At 39.9% G+C, this 21,017-nt stretch overlaps 1 protein-coding gene across 15 annotated transcripts in view; it reads left to right on the top strand.

The window, feature by feature from the left end:
• The window catches only part of Men-b (Malic enzyme b), a 65,972-nt gene that overhangs the window by 38,296 nt on the left and 6,659 nt on the right, over positions 1-21,017 (top strand). For all 15 annotated transcript variants that reach the window (XM_045751488.2, XM_069329929.1, XM_045751486.2 and 12 more), the window contains exons 3-11: positions 5,242-5,400; positions 6,537-6,718; positions 7,224-7,404; positions 8,340-8,512; positions 9,097-9,235; positions 13,203-13,428; positions 15,062-15,165; positions 15,891-16,100; positions 18,344-18,467. In XM_045751488.2, the coding sequence (XP_045607444.1) occupies positions 5,242-5,400; positions 6,537-6,718; positions 7,224-7,404; positions 8,340-8,512; positions 9,097-9,235; positions 13,203-13,428; positions 15,062-15,165; positions 15,891-16,100; positions 18,344-18,467 (1,498 nt within the window). The remainder of the gene's footprint in view (positions 1-5,241; positions 5,401-6,536; positions 6,719-7,223; positions 7,405-8,339; positions 8,513-9,096; positions 9,236-13,202; positions 13,429-15,061; positions 15,166-15,890; positions 16,101-18,343; positions 18,468-21,017) is intronic.

The raw sequence follows: 21,017 nt of genomic DNA, 5'->3' as shown, positions 1-21,017 counted from the left end.
CGTCTTCACAGTGGTTTCCCAGAGATGTGTCCTTGACGGCATCCTGTTTTCTTGTCTGCCTGGACACGTCCTGTGGTGGGTTCCAAGAAGCCTCCATAACGAATCATTCCCGTTGTTGGGGATAGGAAACTTATACTTAGGAATACCAATGTCCCACCCCATGGGACAACTACTGACCTTCCCCAGGATACAACCCACAGCAATTGCCTAACTCTAGGGTATCTCTCCTAGTACACACAGAAATCACAATAGCGTTATATATCGAATAAACAAATCTACAATCCTCATCCCGTGATGAGGGCTCGAACCTATGCACTGGATGTTCCCAGATAAGCCTTAGTCAACCTTCATGCAAGCCTTTTGACCACGACATGGTCAAAAGAATTGCAACCTGGAGTGATACTCTCCTCACTAGGACCCTCCGAAGCCCAATCAGAGTTTCACACAATTCCGCCATGCAATTGGCGAATTGCTGGGGGAGATTTGGCGAATTGCTGGGGGAGATTTGGCGAATTGCGGGGGAGATTTGGCTGATTGATGGGGAGATATATGTGGTGAAGGTCATCGCTGAATGAGACACTGGCGACTAGTGGGTAGATAAGGATAAACTGTTTAATACGGGTGGTATGCGAACAAGGGGACACAGGTGGAAACTGAAACTGTCAACCGAATGTTCTACCTCTATGACCTTACTTCAGTGCATAGGTTCCAACCCTCATCACGGCCCTTGTGGATTTGTTCATTTGATGTATCACATTATTGTGATTTCTGTGTGTATTGAAGTAAGGGTGTAGGGATAGAACATTTGGTTGACAGAGCCTGGGGTGCATGGGGGAATTGTGTGAAACCCTGATTGTGCTTCGGAGAAGCTTCGGGATCCTAGTGAGGGCAGTATCACTCCAGGTTACTATTCTTTTGACCATGTCGTAGTACAGTTGACTAAAGTGCATCTGGGAACATCCCGTGCGTAGATTCGAACCCTCATCACGATCCTTGTGGATTTGATCATCTCTCCTAGTGCTGGTGAACATCCGGTCTAAGGAAATGCATCAGGTTAAAAGAAACTTGCCAACCGTTTCTGTTCTGCCTTGGGATTGAATCTGTGGTCCTTGGTTGTAAGCCTAGAACGTAAATCACATGGATGGTTGCATAATATATGTAAGTAATTGTCGGGTTATTTTCTTGATGATAGCCAGCGAGGTTATCGTTGTAGCATTGAGAAGGAAAGTTTGCAGCGTTGCTGTGTGGAAGTGGTGAAATTCTGAAGTGTTTATTGGCTCCCGATTTGTTGTTCATGGCTATCCCATCTTAAGTATCATCCTGAGGAGATGATACTGATATGAGATGATAGAAGATGATGATCAACACATTGAGAGGAGATTTGACATAAAGGGGGGGGGGTCGATTTAACATATTGCGGGGGAGATTTGGCGGATTGCGGGGGAGATTTGGCAAATTGCGGGGGAAATTTGGCGAATTGCTGGGGAGATTTGGCTGATTGAGGGGGAGATATGTGTGGTGAAGGTCATCACTGAATGAGAGAGACTGGTGAACTGTGTCACTAGAGGAGGTAAAGAAGCACCTGGAGAATCTGGATCAAATAAATACAGTACAGTATAGCCAGAGACACACCACACTGTTGCCAGCTAGCCATGCTTCCCTCCACATCCCAAGCCCTGTTAACACTCATCACTGCTTCCTCATTCACTCATGCACCATGTCTGGCCATGATCTTCCTGACCTCGGTCACCCTTCACCAGGCTTATCTATTTGCTCAAGATGACAAATCATATTGGTACATTTATATCATTCTTGTACTAATACCACTCATACTTCTCAGTGTACACTTGTATACTGATACAAGTTAAGGTCTTCATGTGTCTTAAAAGTGCTATATAGGCACTGGATTAGCACTTTTTCTGTTTACCTTACCTTTTCAACCTTACCTTGCTCTTAATGTAATGTTTCCGTTCATATCGTTCGTTCCGTTCATACCGGGCTGTGGTGGGTATGTGGGCCTGCGGGCCGCTCCAAGCAACAGCCTGGTGGACCAAACTCCACAAGTCAAGCCTGGTCTCAGGGTGGGTTTGGGGAGTAGAAGAACTCCCAGAAGCCCATCAAGCAGGTATCGCTCACTAACCCTCTGATAGCAACTCGCGTTTATTAAATCGGTAATTTTTCTTCTGAATTAGTCCACTCTTGACTTCAATGGCAGAAATTCCTCTTGCCTATTACACATCCCAGGTATGTAAATGCTTCCATAACAAACGCTTCCATAAAGAGGTAGCTTCCATAACTTCCTTCAGTAGTGAAGGAAGTTATGGAAGCTACCTCTATGTTTACAACTTTAAAGCCAGATTTGACAAAGAATTCAAATGTCTGAATAGTTAAATTGTAACATATTAATGGTAAAATGGGACATAGAGATATAGACCTCGCTTCCCTGATAAGTGATAAATACTGAAAGGTACGTACTTCCAGCAGGTCTCCCAATTATATATAAATATCTTCTCTCAACAATCATAAATAACATTTATATGTAAACATTCAAGAGTCTTCTCATGTCAATCAAATGTTCTCCCTTTCCACATATAATTTTCTACTAGAAGATTTATCTTCATACATCAAACTGAACACAAACCAACTCCATTAATGATGCACTATGTAAAAACTCTATTCTAATATTCTCACTTTGACCTCCTTCGTGACTGTATCTATATTTACATTGAAGAACTGCAGGGACATGACATCCCTGCATTAGAGACAGATCAAAAGTGTGGGGTGAGATTTTGACAAGAAATTGATTGTGTAAGGAAAACCGGGCATTGGAGAGATTAGATTGTGTTGATGAATATAAATTCTTATAAATGGCTTGGGGCAAAGCCTATCTATTTTCCCTGGACATACCTGAGGGCCTATTGCGAGGCTGACGACAGGGACAACCGCAGCACAAGTCCACTGCTCGTTCTACACACCACATGCTGTAGTGTAACCATGGACTCCACCCTCTTTGGTGCCTTATGTTGTGCACTGTGCCCACTGTTGGTCATGCGGCACTGTGCCCCACTGTTGGTCATGCGGCACTGTGCCCCACTGTTGGTCACGCGGCACTGTGCCCACTGTTGGTCTCGCGGCACTGTGCCACTGTTGGTTATGTGGCAATCAACATAATTGAAACACTTGCTCTATATCCATTTACATGACAATTTCAATTCATCTTGGTGTTAATCTTAATTAAAAAAGAATTGCATAATTATAATAAATATCTTAAAATATTCAGAAGACATTTTTTCCACATGAGTAAATGATCACTTTGATCACTTTGTGCTCAATTGATCATTGATCACAAATGATCACTTTGACTTTATATTCGTCAACACAATCTAATCTCTCCAATGCCCGGTTTTTTTTTACACAATCAATTTCTTGTCAAAATGTCACCCACACACTTTTTCTCATGGGCAATGATAGCTGGTCAGTGGTCACTACCAGAGCGAGCTACTGGTCAACAGGACTACATAAACCTCCAACACTAGTTGTTCTTGACTTGGGGTGACCTAGTCTCCTGTGTTACCTTGTGTTCATTGCTAAGATTTTTGTTGCAGCTACTTCTTCTACATCGGAACTAAGGCTTGAATGTCGTTGATGGTAATGGAAGGGTATAATCTTAAATAAGCTTGTAATTTAAATGGAGGTCTTGAGGCATGTGTGGTATTGGTTAGTGAATTAAATATTATAGCAGGCAACTGCAAGAGGCCATACAAAGTTAAAACACCACTGTCTGCTGCCCTAGTAGACATAGGAGCCAAATTCCCTCGACGGTTCATATTGATCACGTATGACTCGACTAAAACCAAACACTTAACCTAATTATTTAATTACCACCATAATGACACATTATGTCATTATGTACACCATGGCTGCCACCACTGGACTCTCATGCCCTTGATGGGGGACTGGCACCATTGGACTTCCTCACCCACTTTGGGTGGGCTGCCACCATTGGACTCCCACATCCACTTTGGGTGGGCTGCCACCATTGGACTCCCACATCCACTTTGGGTGGGCTGCCACCATTGGACTTTTATATACCCACTTTAGGGGGGTGGGCTGCAACCACAGGATTCAAGAAAGGCACTAGTAGTTCAGCAGGAAAACTACAGACTAATTAACCTGTCTTCACACACCTGCAAACTCATGGACACTCTTATGAGTGGAAATCATTAGCCATCTTGGTGCACAATCTTGTAAAATCATTGCCACGTGGTTTTATGAAATATTAATCCTATTTAACAAACCATTTCACACTTCCATGTGTCCGTAATTGGTAACCAACTGTACAAAGGACATCCAGATGATGTAGTGTATGTGGTCTTTTCTGAACATTTTTATGTGGTATCACATGAAAAACGGGCACAGAAATTTTAAGTGAATGACATACATGATAAAATTTTTCAATGGTTAAAATAAAGAAAGCATGGAGTTGTCCTAAATTTAGGAGAATCTGATTAGAAAAATGTCTTGTACGGCAACCTTCCATTTTGAAATGTACCTACATCAACACAAATGTTGATCACTAAACCACATCAAATTTACAGACGACAGATTTATGATAGGAAATTAAAAATATATTGAGGCCTTCTCAACAAATAGGAGTTGGCAAAAAATCCACTTCCTCGACACTAGGAAAAAGAAAATGGTTATATAGCTGTACAGTTCTGTACAAATCTCTTGTGCTTCCCCATTTGGACTGCTGTAAACAAGCATGGAAAACTCACTTCTGAAGTATATAACTGCTCTAAAATTTCTTTGGCACAGTGTGATCATCATCCCCAAACTAAGTCAACTCTCATACCAGTGCATTACAAGCGATTTGGCCTGGGTTCATATCTTGGCTGGGGAGGATTGACTAGTCGTCAATCCCTAATTGTATGCCTCTGTTCATCCAGCAGTGAATGCGTACCCGGTTGTTAAACTATTCGGCAGGTCATATTACAGGGAAAGTTAAGATTAGGGACCTGCCCCAAATGCTGTGTTAGTGACTTACAAGAATGTAAGAACTCTCGTATAAATAAATAATTAAACTACAGCACTACTATAATAATGCTATGACTTGTCGATTTTCCCTGGGGCCCTGAAAGTCCTAAATATGGGCCTGCAATGATCCATAACATTTACTCTACAGTACCTATAATGTGTTATTGTTAGCATACACTATTTAACCATTTTTGTTGTTTTCAGGGTATGGCCTTCACCCTGGAAGAGAGGCAGGTTCTGGGCATCCATGGACTTATCCCTCCACGATTCAAGACACAGGAGGAACAAGTTGACCTCTGTCAGAAAAATATTGAACGCTATAAGGAGCCATTGAACAAGTTTATCTACCTAGCTGGCCTTCAGGTATTTTACTTTCATACAGTAACTGTATCAAGTCATGTAGATGTTTACTTGGAATTTACCTTGTAAGATATTTGATGTTGGGTGACAATATTTAAAGAGTATGGTAATTTGTTGTTACTATTTTTATTTAACCCCTGCACTGCACACCTGTTTTTGGCAAAAACTTCAAAGTGCAATTGTTAAGGACATATTTTTGTTGTTTTTATAAATGTTCAGGTAAAGTTAATGTCAAAATGTTTCCAAACTAAACTATTTTCATTTCAAAACAAATAATGAAAACATTAAAAAACATTAAAATTTAGCCTTATTAAAAAAAAAAAAAAAGAACTCCCAAAACGGTGTGATGGTGTTGTGACTGGTTAAAACGTGGATGTTCATTATGTGGTGCTGGCAAGTCAGTAGAATGTAGTGCTGAAAGTGGCCAGAAGCAGAGAGCTTGTGCAAGGCCTGAAAAGGAGAGCTCAAATGAAGCAGAGAGCTTGAGTGAGGCTGGGGCCAGAGAGCTTGAAGGAGAGTGAGAGCAGAGAGCTCAAATGAGGCTGAGAGTAGCTGCTCTGTAGCGTGGCTTGTAGCACATGGTGTGGAAGTTGAACCGAGATTGTCGATGCTGATTGATGAAGATTAAGGCCACCCAAGAGGTGGCACGAACATGAGTAGCCCATAAAAGTGTTGATGATTTTCCTCCAGTTGTTGTATACCTGCATTGACCTGACCTTGTAATGGACCCAGTTTGCTCCTCACTTGATTGAAGCTTGCTGATTACTTTTGGTTGTCCTAAGTGATTTGTTGAAATTTTGGGAATTTATGATGATCATTAATGGTTAGTGAATATGATTACAGGTGTCATTATGATTGTTAATTATTGGGAACTTTTAAATGCTTGGAATAGAATTATATGGAATGTGGAATAGCATGGGGATAATTTAAGTGGCTGCCACATAATCTCTAATGTGGTTACTACAACCTGATAAGGGTTCTGGGAGTTTTACCCCTGAAGCCCAATCTAGGGTTTATTGTGGGGGTTTGTCATTGATCTTTGTTATTATATCAGCCAAACATTTACAGAATGAAACATAACCTTGTTTACATTGGCATTTGACATATCATTTAACATGCAATTTTTGCTATACTTGCAGGATCGTAATGAGCGTCTATTTTATAGACTTTTGAGTGAAAATGTAGAAGAGTATATGCCCATTGTATATACGCCAACTGTAGGGTTAGCCTGCCAGAAGTTTGGCCTGATCTTTCGAAGACCTCGTGGTCTCTTCATCTCGATACACGACAAGGGACACGTTTATGATGTCTTAAGGAACTGGTAAGTTTTTAAATATATAGTTCCCAGGATTTTAATGTGTACGGGTATTAAGTTTTTTATATACAGTACAAAGCATGTTATCACACCATTTCTTTGCCTCTTTTATTTAAAATTATTTTGTCTTTGTACAGTTCTGTATTCTTAAATAACACATTTAAGTATTTGCCAGTTACTCTTCATTTACAAATTATAAATCTATATATTTAATACATATAATTACAATAAGTACAATAATTATCTACAAAAGAATTTTGTCTTGTGTAATAACAAATATTCTGCTTGTTATTCTCTACCTTCAGACATTAACTAATTCATTGCATTTTGTCATGAGTTTTGCTTAATTTATATCCGTTAAGATCTGCATTCAAATGTTTTGTCAGGTTTCCCTTAGCCAATATTTCTTTGAAGTGGCTGATGAGATCACTAAACAAATCATAGCACTATTTGGTACTGTATAATAAATTGGCACTCTATTGATATTTGCTAAGTAGGAACATTTCCTTAGGCCTGAGAGTGATGTGCGAGCCATTGTTGTTACTGATGGTGAGCGTATCCTTGGTCTTGGAGATCTGGGTGTTCAAGGTATGGGTATTCCAGTAGGCAAATTGTCCTTGTACACTGCACTCGCTGGCATCAAGCCCCATCAGTGCCTACCCATTGTGCTTGATGTTGGCACTAACCGAAAGGTAAGCAAGCTATTTGTAAGCACTGAACTTTTTCCTCTTACAGTAATATGGTTTTAGTTCCATGTTGCAACCCGTTCTCGCACTTTCGTATAGTCAGTATTGACTTATTAAATACGTGCATATGTGACATACTAAACATACTAGTTTACCTTGAAAAGCTTCATAGAAAACACAGACCTTACCTAACCTTCTTAGTATGTTAAGATAAGCATCTTATTGCTTCGTAATTACAATAATATACCTATACCTATAATAGGTTAAGTAATACCTATAATAGGTTAAGTAATAATTGTAATTACGAAGCAATAAGATGCTTATCTTAACATACTAAGAAGGTTAGGTAAGGTCGGTGTTTTCTATGAAGCTTTTCAAGGTAAACTAGTATGTTTAGTATGTCACATATGCACGTATTTAATAAGTCAATACTGACTATACGAAAGTGCGAGAACGGGTTGCATTATTAAGTACCAGATGCTAATGTCAGAAACTTAAAAAGAATTTAATTCCTGTACAATTGACATTAAATCACGAGGCAGGGGGGAGGGCCTTAATATATGGCTTACATAATATTATTAATCAGAATGTAGCCTATATATATAGTTGTTGATTTAATTCATTTATATACGAGATGGTACATTGGGTTGAGAGTGCATAACATTCATGTTCTTACATTCTTACATTCATTTATTGCAAATAAAATAGCTGGAAATAAGTTTCTAATTAGTAAGCAAGTCATAAGCTCTGCATTTACAGTACTGTACATGAATGCGTGTACTGTCAATATTGTACTTCTCTTACAAATGGTCATAAAGTATTATTACTTTCTTAGGTAATTTCTTTCTCTTAGAAATAATACAAAATTGAACACTAATGAATTTTATTTAACTGTGTCTTAGCAGTGTATGCTGTAGTATATTTTCTCAATCCCTATACAGGAACTGCTTGAAGATGAGTTCTACATTGGGAATCGTCATGAGCGCGTTACTGGTGATGCTTATGATGACTTTATTGATGAATTCATGCAGGCAGTAGTACAACGCTATGGACAGAACACACTTATCCAGTTTGAAGACTTTGGTAACCACAATGCATTCCGTTTCCTTGAGAAGTAAGTAGCTTTTCTTTTTTGGGGGGGTTTATTTTTATTTTATATTTGAGAAGGTGGATGAACTTTGAATTTTAGTGCAAATAAATAAGTTGACATGGAATTTTAAATATTTGTTTCTCATTAATTACAGATTTAGAAAGCTTATATTATTCAATATTTTCACCTGTAGTTGTTTTTTACCTAATTCCTGAATACTAAATCTTGATATTATTAAAATATAGTGTACAATGAGATTGTAAAATGTTGTATATGTATATAAATGTAAAAAATATATTGTATTTTTAACTTTAATGTAGTTACTGAAAATAATGATTTTGTAGTGGAGAATTGCAAGTTTGTGCTATCTTTGTTAGATCATTCTCAGAATTTTATTTTTTGTAAACTATGAAATTCTCATAAAATTTAAAGTAATGTCTTACTAATTCATTACAGTACAGTATTTATAGTAATTGATAGTTAATACTGGTATAGGTTTTGGAGGAATATGTTCACTTGTATATTCGTTCATTATTTTGCTGAGCAGCCATGCTGCTATGCCAATAGCTTAGAGTTCAGATTCTTTTATGTGCATTATGATTTTTCAGGTATCGTGGAAAGTACTGTACATTCAATGACGACATTCAAGGAACAGCTTCTGTTGCTGTGGCTGGCTTGCTTTCATCCCTTAGAATTACAAAGACAAAGCTATCAAGCCATAAGTTCTTATTCCAGGGAGCTGGTGAGGTAAGTTTTCTGGTTTACTTCTGGGGTAAATAGCTCCTTTGAACATTTTTTGTTTACTTTTAAAACTGTAAAAAGAAAGTTTTTAATAAAGCTTCATATGATGAAAGATGTGTAGTCAAATGAAAAGATCCGTTTTATTATTAGTAGTCATAACACAAACATGTACAATTGTCAAGGGATTCAGACTTACACTAACATGTTCTGGTTTGAGAAAATAGAATGGTCTGTATACAGTACTAGTAATGGTGGAATACATATGAAATAATACATGGGACTTGCGTACCTTGCAGCATTACAGAAATTGGTATTATTGATGTTTTTTTCTGGGGGGAGCCCCGTCGGCTCCTGGAGCTATTGGGCTAATATGCAATATATTAGACAGAGCATTAGTCATTGGAGTTCAGCCTTCCGGGGACCATGAGCCAGAATCTGGCCCCCCTCAGAGAGGCACAGGGAGCAATAGCCCGTGGAACCCCCCCCCCCCATGGTTGGGGGTTTTCCTTATCTGCCATCGACCGGGGTTAGGCACCCAGAAATGTAGGCTTAACAAAACAGATCCCACTTGGTAAGAAAATTGCAGCCGAAAATCGAACAGAGGTAGAACTCCCCCAATTCCAAAGGAAACAAGCAAATGTCATATCTTGCCGCCTTGCTACTTGTCTGCTCAGCCCTTCCCTCCCCGGGAGGGGGAGGGGTGAGCCCTGGGGCCAGATTCACGAAGCAGTTGTGCAAGTACTTACGAACTTGTACATCTTTCCTCAATCTTTGACTACTTTGTTTACATTTATTAAATCATTTACAAGCAAGAAAACTTACCAATCAACTGTTGTTATTGTTATAAACAGCCTCCTGGTGCTTCGGAGCTCATTAACTGTTAAATAATTGTAAACAAAGCCGGCAAAGATTGAGAAAAGATGTACAGGTTTCTAAGTGCTTGCGTAACTGCTTTGTGAATCTGACCCCTGGACTCTCCTCGCCAGCTACTCAACAACTCCAGTTGGTTGTCTAATATGATCTGGGGCGATCGTCAACTCTGGCCTTGGTTTCCTGGTAGTATTTTGCCTTAGGGTTGTTCTCTGCTACATTGTGGTGTGGTGGCCAGGTGTCCTTAGTGTACCAGGGCTGCATGCGCTTAGGGTGGCTTTTCCTGAGTGCCCTGTGAGTACTACCTCTGGGTGCTAGGGTTCTCTTCCTTTGTTTATTCGGGATGCCATTTCCATAGGGGGTTTGCTGCTCGGCATTTACCCCATCCTTGGGGCCAGCTGGGACTTCTTGGCCCTTGTTTGGCCTTGGGAAGGGAGTGGCATTGTTGCTGGTTGGGGCATCAAGGTGTTTTGCAGCAGCATACCTATGCAGCGGCCGATTCCTGTTTCCTCTGGGGACGTTGTACTTTTGCAGTGTTTTCTGTTATTTTGTTTTTTTTGCTTGGTGGGGGTCTGCCTTATGTGGCTATAGAACCACTTACATTGTTTTGGTGGCCCTCCGCTAGGTCCCCCATGATTGTACACATCGCAGGGGTTTCAGTAGTTTGATTATCCCCCTTGTTAGCTTTATGGTCTAACCAGAATTTTAACCAAGAAGTCTTGCGAGTTGTGTTCTCTGCTTGTTCTCCAGTTTACCCATTCAGATGACATTGATATTCTGGTACAGGCGGCATCTGCATTGCATGCGGCTGTCGCTTCGGAGGGTTCGGGTCACTCGGGGTTCGACCATCAGGTTCCATTCGGACTGTTCTCAGGTGCTTCATTGCCCGGACAGTGGGGGTTGTCTTCGGTCTTTGGTTCTTTGGGGCTGGTCGCTTTGAGTGGCTCATCTGCTGGTTTCTCGGGGTTTGGCTTTTCGTGCAGTTCATATCCGGGGCATGTCCAGCGTCCTAATGGATGGCCTGTTTCGATTCGTTCCCTTATCCACGGAATGGACAGTCAACGCTGACTCTTTCAGTTGTTTGTCTTTGCTGGATGTATGGGCTCCTGGAGGTGGACCTTTTCACGTCAGCATGGGTCTCGGCATATCCTGATATACTGTATGTGGTGTCCTCCACCGACTGTGGAGCCTTCACGGTAGACACCTTTCAGCAGGACTGGTCGAGATGGGGTTACCTGTACCTCTTCTCCCTGGTCCAGCTATTGCTTTTGATTCTAGCTCAGTTTCCTGTTTTACCACAGGAAAGTCGTTCTAGTGGCCCCTTAGTGACCGGCCCAGCCTTGGTTTCAGGCGCTGCTTTCTTGGTGTCCGAACCCGGGGCGTTCTCTGCAGCTCCGCCTTTTCCAGCAGATCAAACCAGTCTGGAACACGCTGGTTCGCTCTTATCCTCCACTTTTCGCATCTGTTTTTTTACGCAGGTTTATCATCATTTGTATGGTGATCCAGAGGCTTCATTGATGGTGTCCCACCTGAGAGCTTCCTCTTGGCGACAGTATGAAGTTTCCTGGCATTCTTTCTGCCATTTTCTCTCTTCATAGGTTGTCTTCTATTTTCTAATCGGGTTGTCTTGTCCTTGGCTTTTTCAGGTCCGTCATTTGATGCCAAATACTGTCGCCTCGTATTGTGCTGCACTGGCGGAGCCGCTCCTGCTTGTGTTCAAGGTGGATGTCACCTCCGCCCTGTCTTGTAAGCTTTCTCGTGCTTTATTTAACCTCCAGCCTGCTCATGCACCGCCTGAGCCATCCTGGTCCTTGGACAGGGTGCTCTCCTTTCTCTCTTATCCTCAGTTCGTGGTGGCCCCCTTCAGTTCAAGATTGCTTTTCCAAGGCTCTCTTTCTGTTGGCATTGGCCTCTTGGGGGTCGGGTTGGTGAGCTTCATGCTTTCCTCCAGCCCAGGGGTTTCTTCTCTTTCGATCTTGGTAGTCGGTTTGTTCGGTTGCACCCTTCTCCTTTTCTGACGAAGAACGAGATGGTCGCTTTCCGGGGGGTCCTTGGGTCATTTATGCTTGGTTTGTCAGATCGTGGGATGCATCACGTGTTGTGACCAGTTGCTGCTGTTCGTTGTTACCTGGGCGCCTCGGCTTCTGTGACTGGGGACGCGCTTTGGGTTGACCCGGTTTCCATCGTTCCCTGTTCCAGAGCTAGAGTCTCTCAGGTCGTCCGCAGGGTTGTTAAGTCTAGCCAGCCTGCGGTCTATTCTCTTGCCCATGATGTGCGTAAGTTTGTTGTTTTGGCTGCCGCTTTCTGCAACATGTCTTGGGCTGACATTCAGGCGCTGGGAGTTTGGAGGTCGAACAGGGTCCTGGCTGACCGTTATTTGGCAAACATTCTTGGTCCTGGGCGTTCATGTGAGGTCACAGGTTGCAGCGAGTTGTCTTGTCTTCGAGTTGATGAGTGTATCGCGGCCACCTCCTGGGTAAGTCCCTCTTTTCCTTATCTTTGGTTATGTAGGTCCAGGGAGCTGAATGGGTTCCCCACAGAAAACCAGTGTTAGATGTAATGAAACTCCATTTTCTGGGTGAGCCATGGAGGTTTCCTGGCACCCTCCCTCCCTCCAGTTAGCAGTTTATTCGTTGTTTTGATGCTTAGCCTCCGAATTGGAGTTGAGTTGCCGGTGCGGAGGGTCCGGGGCTCCCTCCTCCCCCTCCCCACGAGCTGTGCAGACAAGCGGCGAAGTGTGACATTTGCTTGTTTCTTTGGGAATTGGGGTAGTTCTGCCTATGTTCAGTTTTCTGTTGCAATTTTCTTGCCAAGTGGCATCTGTTTTGTTATGTGCCTAACATAACACCGGTTTGGTGCCTAACCCCGGTCAGTGACAGATTAGAAAAAAAAAACAACCACAGGGGTTTTACAGGGGCCATTGCTTCCTGTGCCTCTCTAAGGGGGCCAGGTTCTGCCTTGTGATACCTGGTAGGCTGAACTCCATTGACTAATGTCCTAGTCTACTATATCGCATATTAGCCCGATAACTCAAGGAAGCCCCCAGGGCTCACCCAGAAAATGGCATTTCGTTACATTCAACGTTGTTTTTTTTCCCTCATAGGCTTCTATTGGTATTGCAAATCTAATTGTTATGGCCATGGTGGAGGAAGGCTTGTCAGAAGAGGAAGCTCGATCAAAGATATGGTTAGTGGATTCCCGAGGGCTCATTGTAAAGAATCGGCCAAAGGGTGGCATCTCTGGACACAAATCAGTCTTTGCCCATGAACATCCACCAATGGAGGAACTTGCGGACATTGTCAAAGAGCTTAAGCCAACTACTCTCATTGGTAAGTATGGATATAATAATTTTTTTTTTTGTAAGTAGCCTTAATAAGTTTGTGTTGGTAATTTTATTGGTTTCAAATATGTTGTCATTGGTAATCATGTCCTTGACTATAATGTAATAGTTCAAACTAAATTGGGTGTATTTAAACAACATTTATTACCTTTGATTATTTTAAGGGTTATTAGCAAAACCATTTACTTGAGGTGCAGGATAAATTAGGAAAATTGATATCCATAAGCACAATTAGATATATTTTGAACACCAAACACTTCTCGACCAATTACCAGGAAATGTAAAAAACATTGTTCAGACCATAGTTCAGAATTTCAAGAGAACTTCTAATATTTAGCAAAAGTTGTCAACTTTTCAGGTTAAAAATTACCATAACCTGGATGATGAGGGAACCATCAAAGAAACGTAGCAGCATATGAGGTTTGAAGAGGGCAGAAGAATGCAAATAGGAACTAGCAGATACATGTTGTGTCCCAATAAAAGTGGCAAACAAAATTGTTAGACTAGTAGGTATTGTCAAAGGTCAGATATGACTAAGCTACAAGTATCTCCGGAGTTCAGCTTGTATGGGTGAAGCATGTCACAAGATCTGCAATGTGTGGCAGCAGATAAAGTTTGCATCCTTGTCTGCATAAGAAGGCTTTACGGTCCAGAATTTGAAATTTAATAAAAAATAATAATGTTGTCGACTGAGATAATGGTGAATGAATGGTGTCATTTGACTAAATACTTCTTTTCCTCTGTAGCTCATCTGTATTCCAGAAACCAATGCTTCCCATATCCTCATAAGTCAGTAATGGGTTAATGATACACCTCAGATATTCAGACACACGCCATACCACTACACTACACTACACTACATTTGTTCACATGCCATACCTTTTGCACTACTGTTTCAACTCAATCTATTGGTAGACCGGTTGGAGCCGAAGGGGCTCCCCACAGAAAATCAGTGTTGAATATAATGAAACTTTTCTGGGTGAGCCCCGGAGGCTCCCTGACACCCCTCCTTCCCTCCAATCAACGGTTTTTGTGTCGTTTTGATGCTTGGCCTCAGAACTGGAGTTGTTGAGTTGCTAGTGCGGAGGGTCCGGGTCCCCCTCCTCCCCCTCCCCTCGGGCTTGTTGAGATGTAGCCTCATAGTCTACATTGCAATTTTACATTGAAAATATAACTGGAAACGACTGCCACCACACTAGCAAAATATCTACAGCAGTGTTTTCTACATGTCATAGATTATTGTAGCTTTAAAATGAGCCTTGATATTTTCATAAAAAGCAAGTTAATCAGTCTTTCTAACATAATCCATGTTCATAGCCTTGCTCATTGTGTGTCTACTTTGATCGAGCAGGTAGCAGTAGTAGCATACAGAGCGTATTTACAGTACTTGAGATGCAGGGATTGTTTAAATAATTAAATAGAAACTTGTTCAGGTGGAATTGGTTGCTAGTTTTTACTCCTCAGTCAGTTACTAAGAATGGGCCTTGAATTTTGTTACAACATAGAAAATAGGAATAATGGGGGGAGGACATTGTCTTCCTGTCTCCATCCAGGCCACTAGACAGTGACTCTCGGGTAAATATGGTCGATATCAGTATAGCATATTCCTGTGTATTTTCTAGGTGCTGCTGCCATTGGTGGTGTGTTTACTCCAGAACTGCTGAAAGATATGGCGTCCTTCAATGAACGCCCCGTCATCTTTGCTCTCAGTAACCCAACAAGTCAGGTATGTGTGTGTTTAATATCTATACCAGCTACACTTGAAATTGTTTTACATTATTTTAATAAGACAATTTGTGTGTATAAAGTGCATGAAACATTTGAAGAGAAAAATTAGAGGCTTCTGTAATAGGTGTTTTGTTCAACGTAATATGCAAAAATTGGATAGACATGTGATAAGGGTGAAAATAAGTTGAATATTTTAGTGCAACAGCTCTGTATTTGTAAGTTTTATAATTTACCACACACTTCAAAGCTCTAGGATGAATTTTTAAACAATCATCTGAAAAGCTTGATATAAGTGCATGTATGCTACAGCTGCTGATGTCATTGTTACATCATTGATGTCAGATGTATGATGATAGAATGACTAGTCTGTAGTTTTCTACAGAACTATTTCTGCCTTGAAGATAAGGGTAACATTTGCATATTTATAATCTAGGATGGTAGGACATGTAGTGGAATGATGTAGAAACCCTGATGAGCTATAGTGATATAAGAAAGCTCTTCATACTGGTGACTTCTGTTGTATTACTATGCTTTTTAAATTCAATATAGCTACTGTTGACAGATCCAAAACCTAGTCTCTATCTCAAACTACATTGCACAGATTTTTAACACTGCATTTTCTAATGTAATATATTGCATTGTAAGTATTAATAGTGCATTTGTTATTGTTTATTTCTACATGTGTGTTCATTCTTAACATAAACTGTTTGTTTTTTTACTCAGGCTGAATGCACTGCAGAAGATGCTTATAAATACACTGAAGGCCGCTGCATATTCGCATCTGGCTCTCCATTCAGTTCTGTGACACTCAATGGCCAGACATTCTACCCTGGTCAAGGCAACAATGCATATATTTTCCCTGGTGTGTCTTTGGGCGTCATCTGCACTGGCATCCATCACATTGAGGATTCAATCTTCCTTATGGCAGCCAGGGTAGGTCTCATATGATTGGAATCCAAGGTACTGGGCATGTTAACATTTTAACAGTCAACCAAAATACTAAATCTTGCATTTTTGGTATGATAGCACCATCACTGTCCAGCAGTCATTCACAGAAGCACTTCACTGCTTTATAAAATAAATTGTACTACAACCCAGTTTTCTCTTTACCATTACCCATGCTCTATCGCACTCAATCCCTACTTCCTTACACATGCAATCCCCATGTTTGCCTATCATCATCTCTTCCTCCCTCTCTTCCTCCTAGCCTTGGTCACTTTTCAGCAGGCTACTGTTTCATTTGTTTAACATTTTTACATTGCTTACTTTTGTCCACATTCACTTATAAAGAGTCTTCTTGCACACACAAATAACATTTTGAACTAGTGTACATAAATTTGAATCACTGCTTAAAAAAAAAAATAGCATTTGCAAACATAAAGTTTTACATGCTGTACAGTACAGTACATTTGAGTACTGATATTAAGACTACTATACAGTATACACTATTCATACTGGTATATACACTACAAGCTACTGTATCTCAATTTCAACGTCTGATTTCCCTATCCTCATCTTCTGTGGAACCCACCTAATTCCTCACTTGTCAGTTTCTTGGTTATTTCTTGTTCTCTCCTATAACTATGTCTTGCACTTTGGCCACTAAGCTTTGTGAAATAATGGTTCCAATTCTTACTCATTTTGTTGTAATTTTTTGTACTGTGGTGCAGTTACCACTAGTCATTGCTTTCTGGCAAGTGCTCCATACCACTCGATTCCTCTTCATTCACAACATTTAATCATTTCTGCATATATTTCAACACCTGCAGGTTTCCCATATTTCAATTTCTTTAGTCAACTCTAACATTGATATATAAATTAGCATAGTATCTTCCAGTCCTTTTACTCCATCAAAGTGGGGTGCCACAGGGGTACCACATCAAATTTGCAGATGACACAAAGATTTATAGTGATGTGGGAAATGATAATGATATTGAAGCCTTACAAAGAGATGAACATGAAGTCTACAAATGGTCAGAAGACTGGAAAATGTTTTGTAATATTGACCTTTGCAAGACCCTGCATGTGGGGCATAACAACCCATGCCACAACTACTAAATTAACAACATTAATGTTAGTGGCCCTCTTAGTGGCCACTAGTGTTAGTGGCCCTCAGGTAAATTCAGGTAAAATCAAATCATATTCATTTTAGCACATTACTTTCGTCACTTCCATATGTTAGACTGAATGTATTCCCTCTTCCATTCATTCCTAATTTGTGTAACTCTACACACTTCCTTGGCATTCATAACCAAAAATTTAGGGTATACCTCTCCAAATATTAAGATTTATTTGTTCTAAGCTCCTTAAAACAAGATCTCTCATTTTTTTTTTTTTTTCATTCACCAATTTTCTCGCTCAACTTCTCAACTTTATTCTTCCATCTTTTGGTGTCTTATGATGATCAGTCATCTTTTACCCATTAATTTCATCTTGTCACAGCATCAATACTCCACTCACTGTTCTTGTATTATACACATAAGCATATGTTTTTCAACAAGCACCTAATCAGTAAACTCTAGTCTACAATTTAAGAGTGTACCTGTAACGTATACATTTGAGTACTGTATGTATTTTATTCTACAGCCAATGTAATTTATTCCTGGGACATCATTCCTTATAATTATTATTCAACACCTAGGTATCATACTGATCTCATTCTCTGAATTGTCTTTAAAATCCTCTCTCATTCCTACTTCAGACTTTACACTTTGCATATGTAGCTATAATTGTCACCTTTATTCTTTCACTTTCGTTTAACACACACAAGTGCATTAAATTGCAGTCATGGCCCAGTATTATACAGCTTTTTTTATTAACAGCTATAAAACCAATAATGTTCTGAGGACTTAATGCTGCTATTTACAGCATATAGCTTATACACTAATATATGTTTAATATAAATAACTTATTTTTAGGGCGACTTTGTCTTTGCTATGTTAGTAAATATTGTTCATTAAGTCTCGCTGGACCTTTTCAGAATTTATTGGCTCTTGTGTTTAATTTCTTCAAGCCATTGTGTGAAAGTGAGCTTAATATTTGGAGACTAAATTTCTTTAAAGTTGATTTGAGTATGAATATGGTGGAGTTATTTTAGGAGTTTCTATTTAAAAAATTGCACAGGTATGAATTATTCATATGGCTTCATTTTAATACTAAATTTCTTTTATTTTTAGGCTCTTGCAGACTTGGTAACAGAAGAGGACCTTGGAAATGGCCGGCTGTATCCACCTCTCTCAGACATCAAAGCTTGTTCATTGAAGATTGCCATATATATAGCTGAGCATGCCTACAAGACAGGTATTTATTAAAGGAAGAGAAATTTGAGTGTTGATTACAAAATTTGTAAATATGCATGTCAATGCATCAAAAAAATATGAATGCCTTTTTTATTATTGGAAATATTCATCTGCAAGTCTATATATTTCATGTTATGGTTTAAGATACTCTTAATCATTTTCTGCTTCCAAAGCTTACAGCCATCAAAATCTAGCTATATTTTAATCACTGCTTTTGACGAAGTTAATGTTGCTTCTAAGTATGTGTGCGAGCATGAATGTCAAAACAGTCGCAAACAGAACAGACAGCTGATAAATATGCTTTAAGAAAGTAAACTATGTTTATAGCCTAACACGCCCACATGAAGAGAAGTGATCAGTTGATGTGGGTCCAGGACATGCTGAAATGTTGTCACTTTCCTTTTCATATGTGTGGGTTGGGTTAGTAATATTCAGCCACATTACTGGGTTTTTTCTCTGCAGTTTGTAGAACATGCCTGTGAAAAATATTAAGTACGTAATGATTGTAGACGTGCGAGACACAAGGTTGTTACGACTAGTAGCATTATTCCTCTGGGAAAATGAACTAATATTACCAAAATAAAACTTCAATGAACGAAGTTTAAATTAACACAGTAGTGTGTGTGTGTGTGTGTTAGTGCATGTGTCACTTGGTTTGTTGTTGATCAGGTTACAAGAGACATCAAATAACCTGATTCCTGCAAGACTTCATGATTAAATAGACCTGAAGATCTACCTTCTGATAAATTATGCATATGCATTTTCACGGTCACCAAATTAGTGTTTTTGTTAATTATTGCCTCAGAATTATATACGGATATTCAGACACTAATGAGCAAGATTTCATTATGCAAAGAACTAAGCATCGGAAATCTTGGTGCAGCCTCCAGTCTTATGAAATTTTAATTTTAATTACTGGTATGAACTGCAAGTTTTCTTGAAGTTCAATACTATAGATTTTATGGTTAGCCAGTAAAACTGGCAGTGCTTTTTTAAATTTTATGCTTTTCCAAAATTATGGTAAGTTACTTTGTTCTATGATACTTGTGTCAACTGGACAAAAACAGTCAGCAGTCACTGTGGACTGTAATTAAAACATGTAATGGTGCACAGTGGTAAGACTCTCGCCCCATGCTTTGTGATCGATTTGGCCTGGGTTTGTATCTTAGCTGGGGAGGATTGACTAGGTGCCAATCTTTAACTGTAGGCCTCTGTTCACCCAGCAGTGAATGGATACCTGGTTGTTAAACGATTTGGTGGGTCGTATTCCAGGGAAAATTTAGATTAACCCTTAACCACTGGACTGTACCCGCCGAGAAAACTATTGGTGGGAAGCATCGCTAGCTGAGAAAACACCTTTTTAATATTTCGTACCCATTCAAAACGCGTGCAAGTTAGGTTGTGTACAGAATGGACTCTTGGGACCGCCAGTGAGAGGCAGCCATCTTGGAAAAAATTTGAAAAAAGTGCAGATTTTGTTCATAAACAGAACAATCACCATAATCACTACAAACAGAACCACCAATATTGTCATTAAAAACAGAACCACCACCATAACCACTACAGATAGAACAACCACTGTACTCGCTAGAAAGGGAACCACCACCATAATCACTACAAACAGAACCGCCACCCTAACCACTACAAATGGAACCACCACCCTAACCACTATAGACGGGACCATCACCGTAACCACTACAGACGGGACCACCACCGTAACCACTACAGACGGGACCACCACCGTAACCACTACAGACGGGACCACCACCGTAACCACTACAGACGGGACCACCACCGTAACCACTACAGACAGGACCACCACCCTAACCACTACAGACGGGACCACCACTGCCATAACCCAGCCCCTCCTCTGAATAGACAGTACTTTTTAATACTAAATGTAATGAGTACAATCCTGACTATTGGCATAGTACATAAATACACTTAATGGCCAGCATCGCACCAAAATATTTTGAATATTAGAGTTTACCTGAAAAGCTGTATAGAAAACCACGACCTACTCTTGGGAGTGTAGGAAGACAAGCATGTAAATAGCATTTATTGCTTCTTAATTACAATTAATATTTAACCTATATCTATATTGATATTACGTTTTTATAAAACTAATAAAACAAAACTAAAGTCTTTCCATAAATTATAAAGTAACTCAGGATATTTTCATTTTTTTTTATAAAATCTCTATTGTTTAATAAAAATAAAAAAAAGAAATTCTTTATATTTAAAACTTGTGTATATAGAATTGAACACGAAAACTTCAACCTAAAATTTTGAGTGTATTATCAGAAAATTGGGAGAATATATGGGGAGGTAAATGTAAGGGTACAATTAAGTGTATTTATGTACTCTGCAGACAGTCAGGAATGTACTTATTACATTTAGCATTAAAACGTACTGTCTATTCGGAGGAAGGGTTGCATAACCACTACAGATGGGACCACAACCACTAGATTACTATGTTTGCGAACGGAGGCATTATTGAGCTAACAGGCTGTGATGAGGGGGGGGTTCCCCAAGGCTCAGTCCAGAGATC

Source organism: Procambarus clarkii, chromosome 23, assembly GCF_040958095.1.
Source record: "Procambarus clarkii isolate CNS0578487 chromosome 23, FALCON_Pclarkii_2.0, whole genome shotgun sequence".
NCBI lineage: Eukaryota > Metazoa > Arthropoda > Malacostraca > Decapoda > Cambaridae > Procambarus > Procambarus clarkii.
Note: the sequence above shows the minus strand (reverse complement) of the source record. Positions and strands in the feature narration are given on the sequence as shown.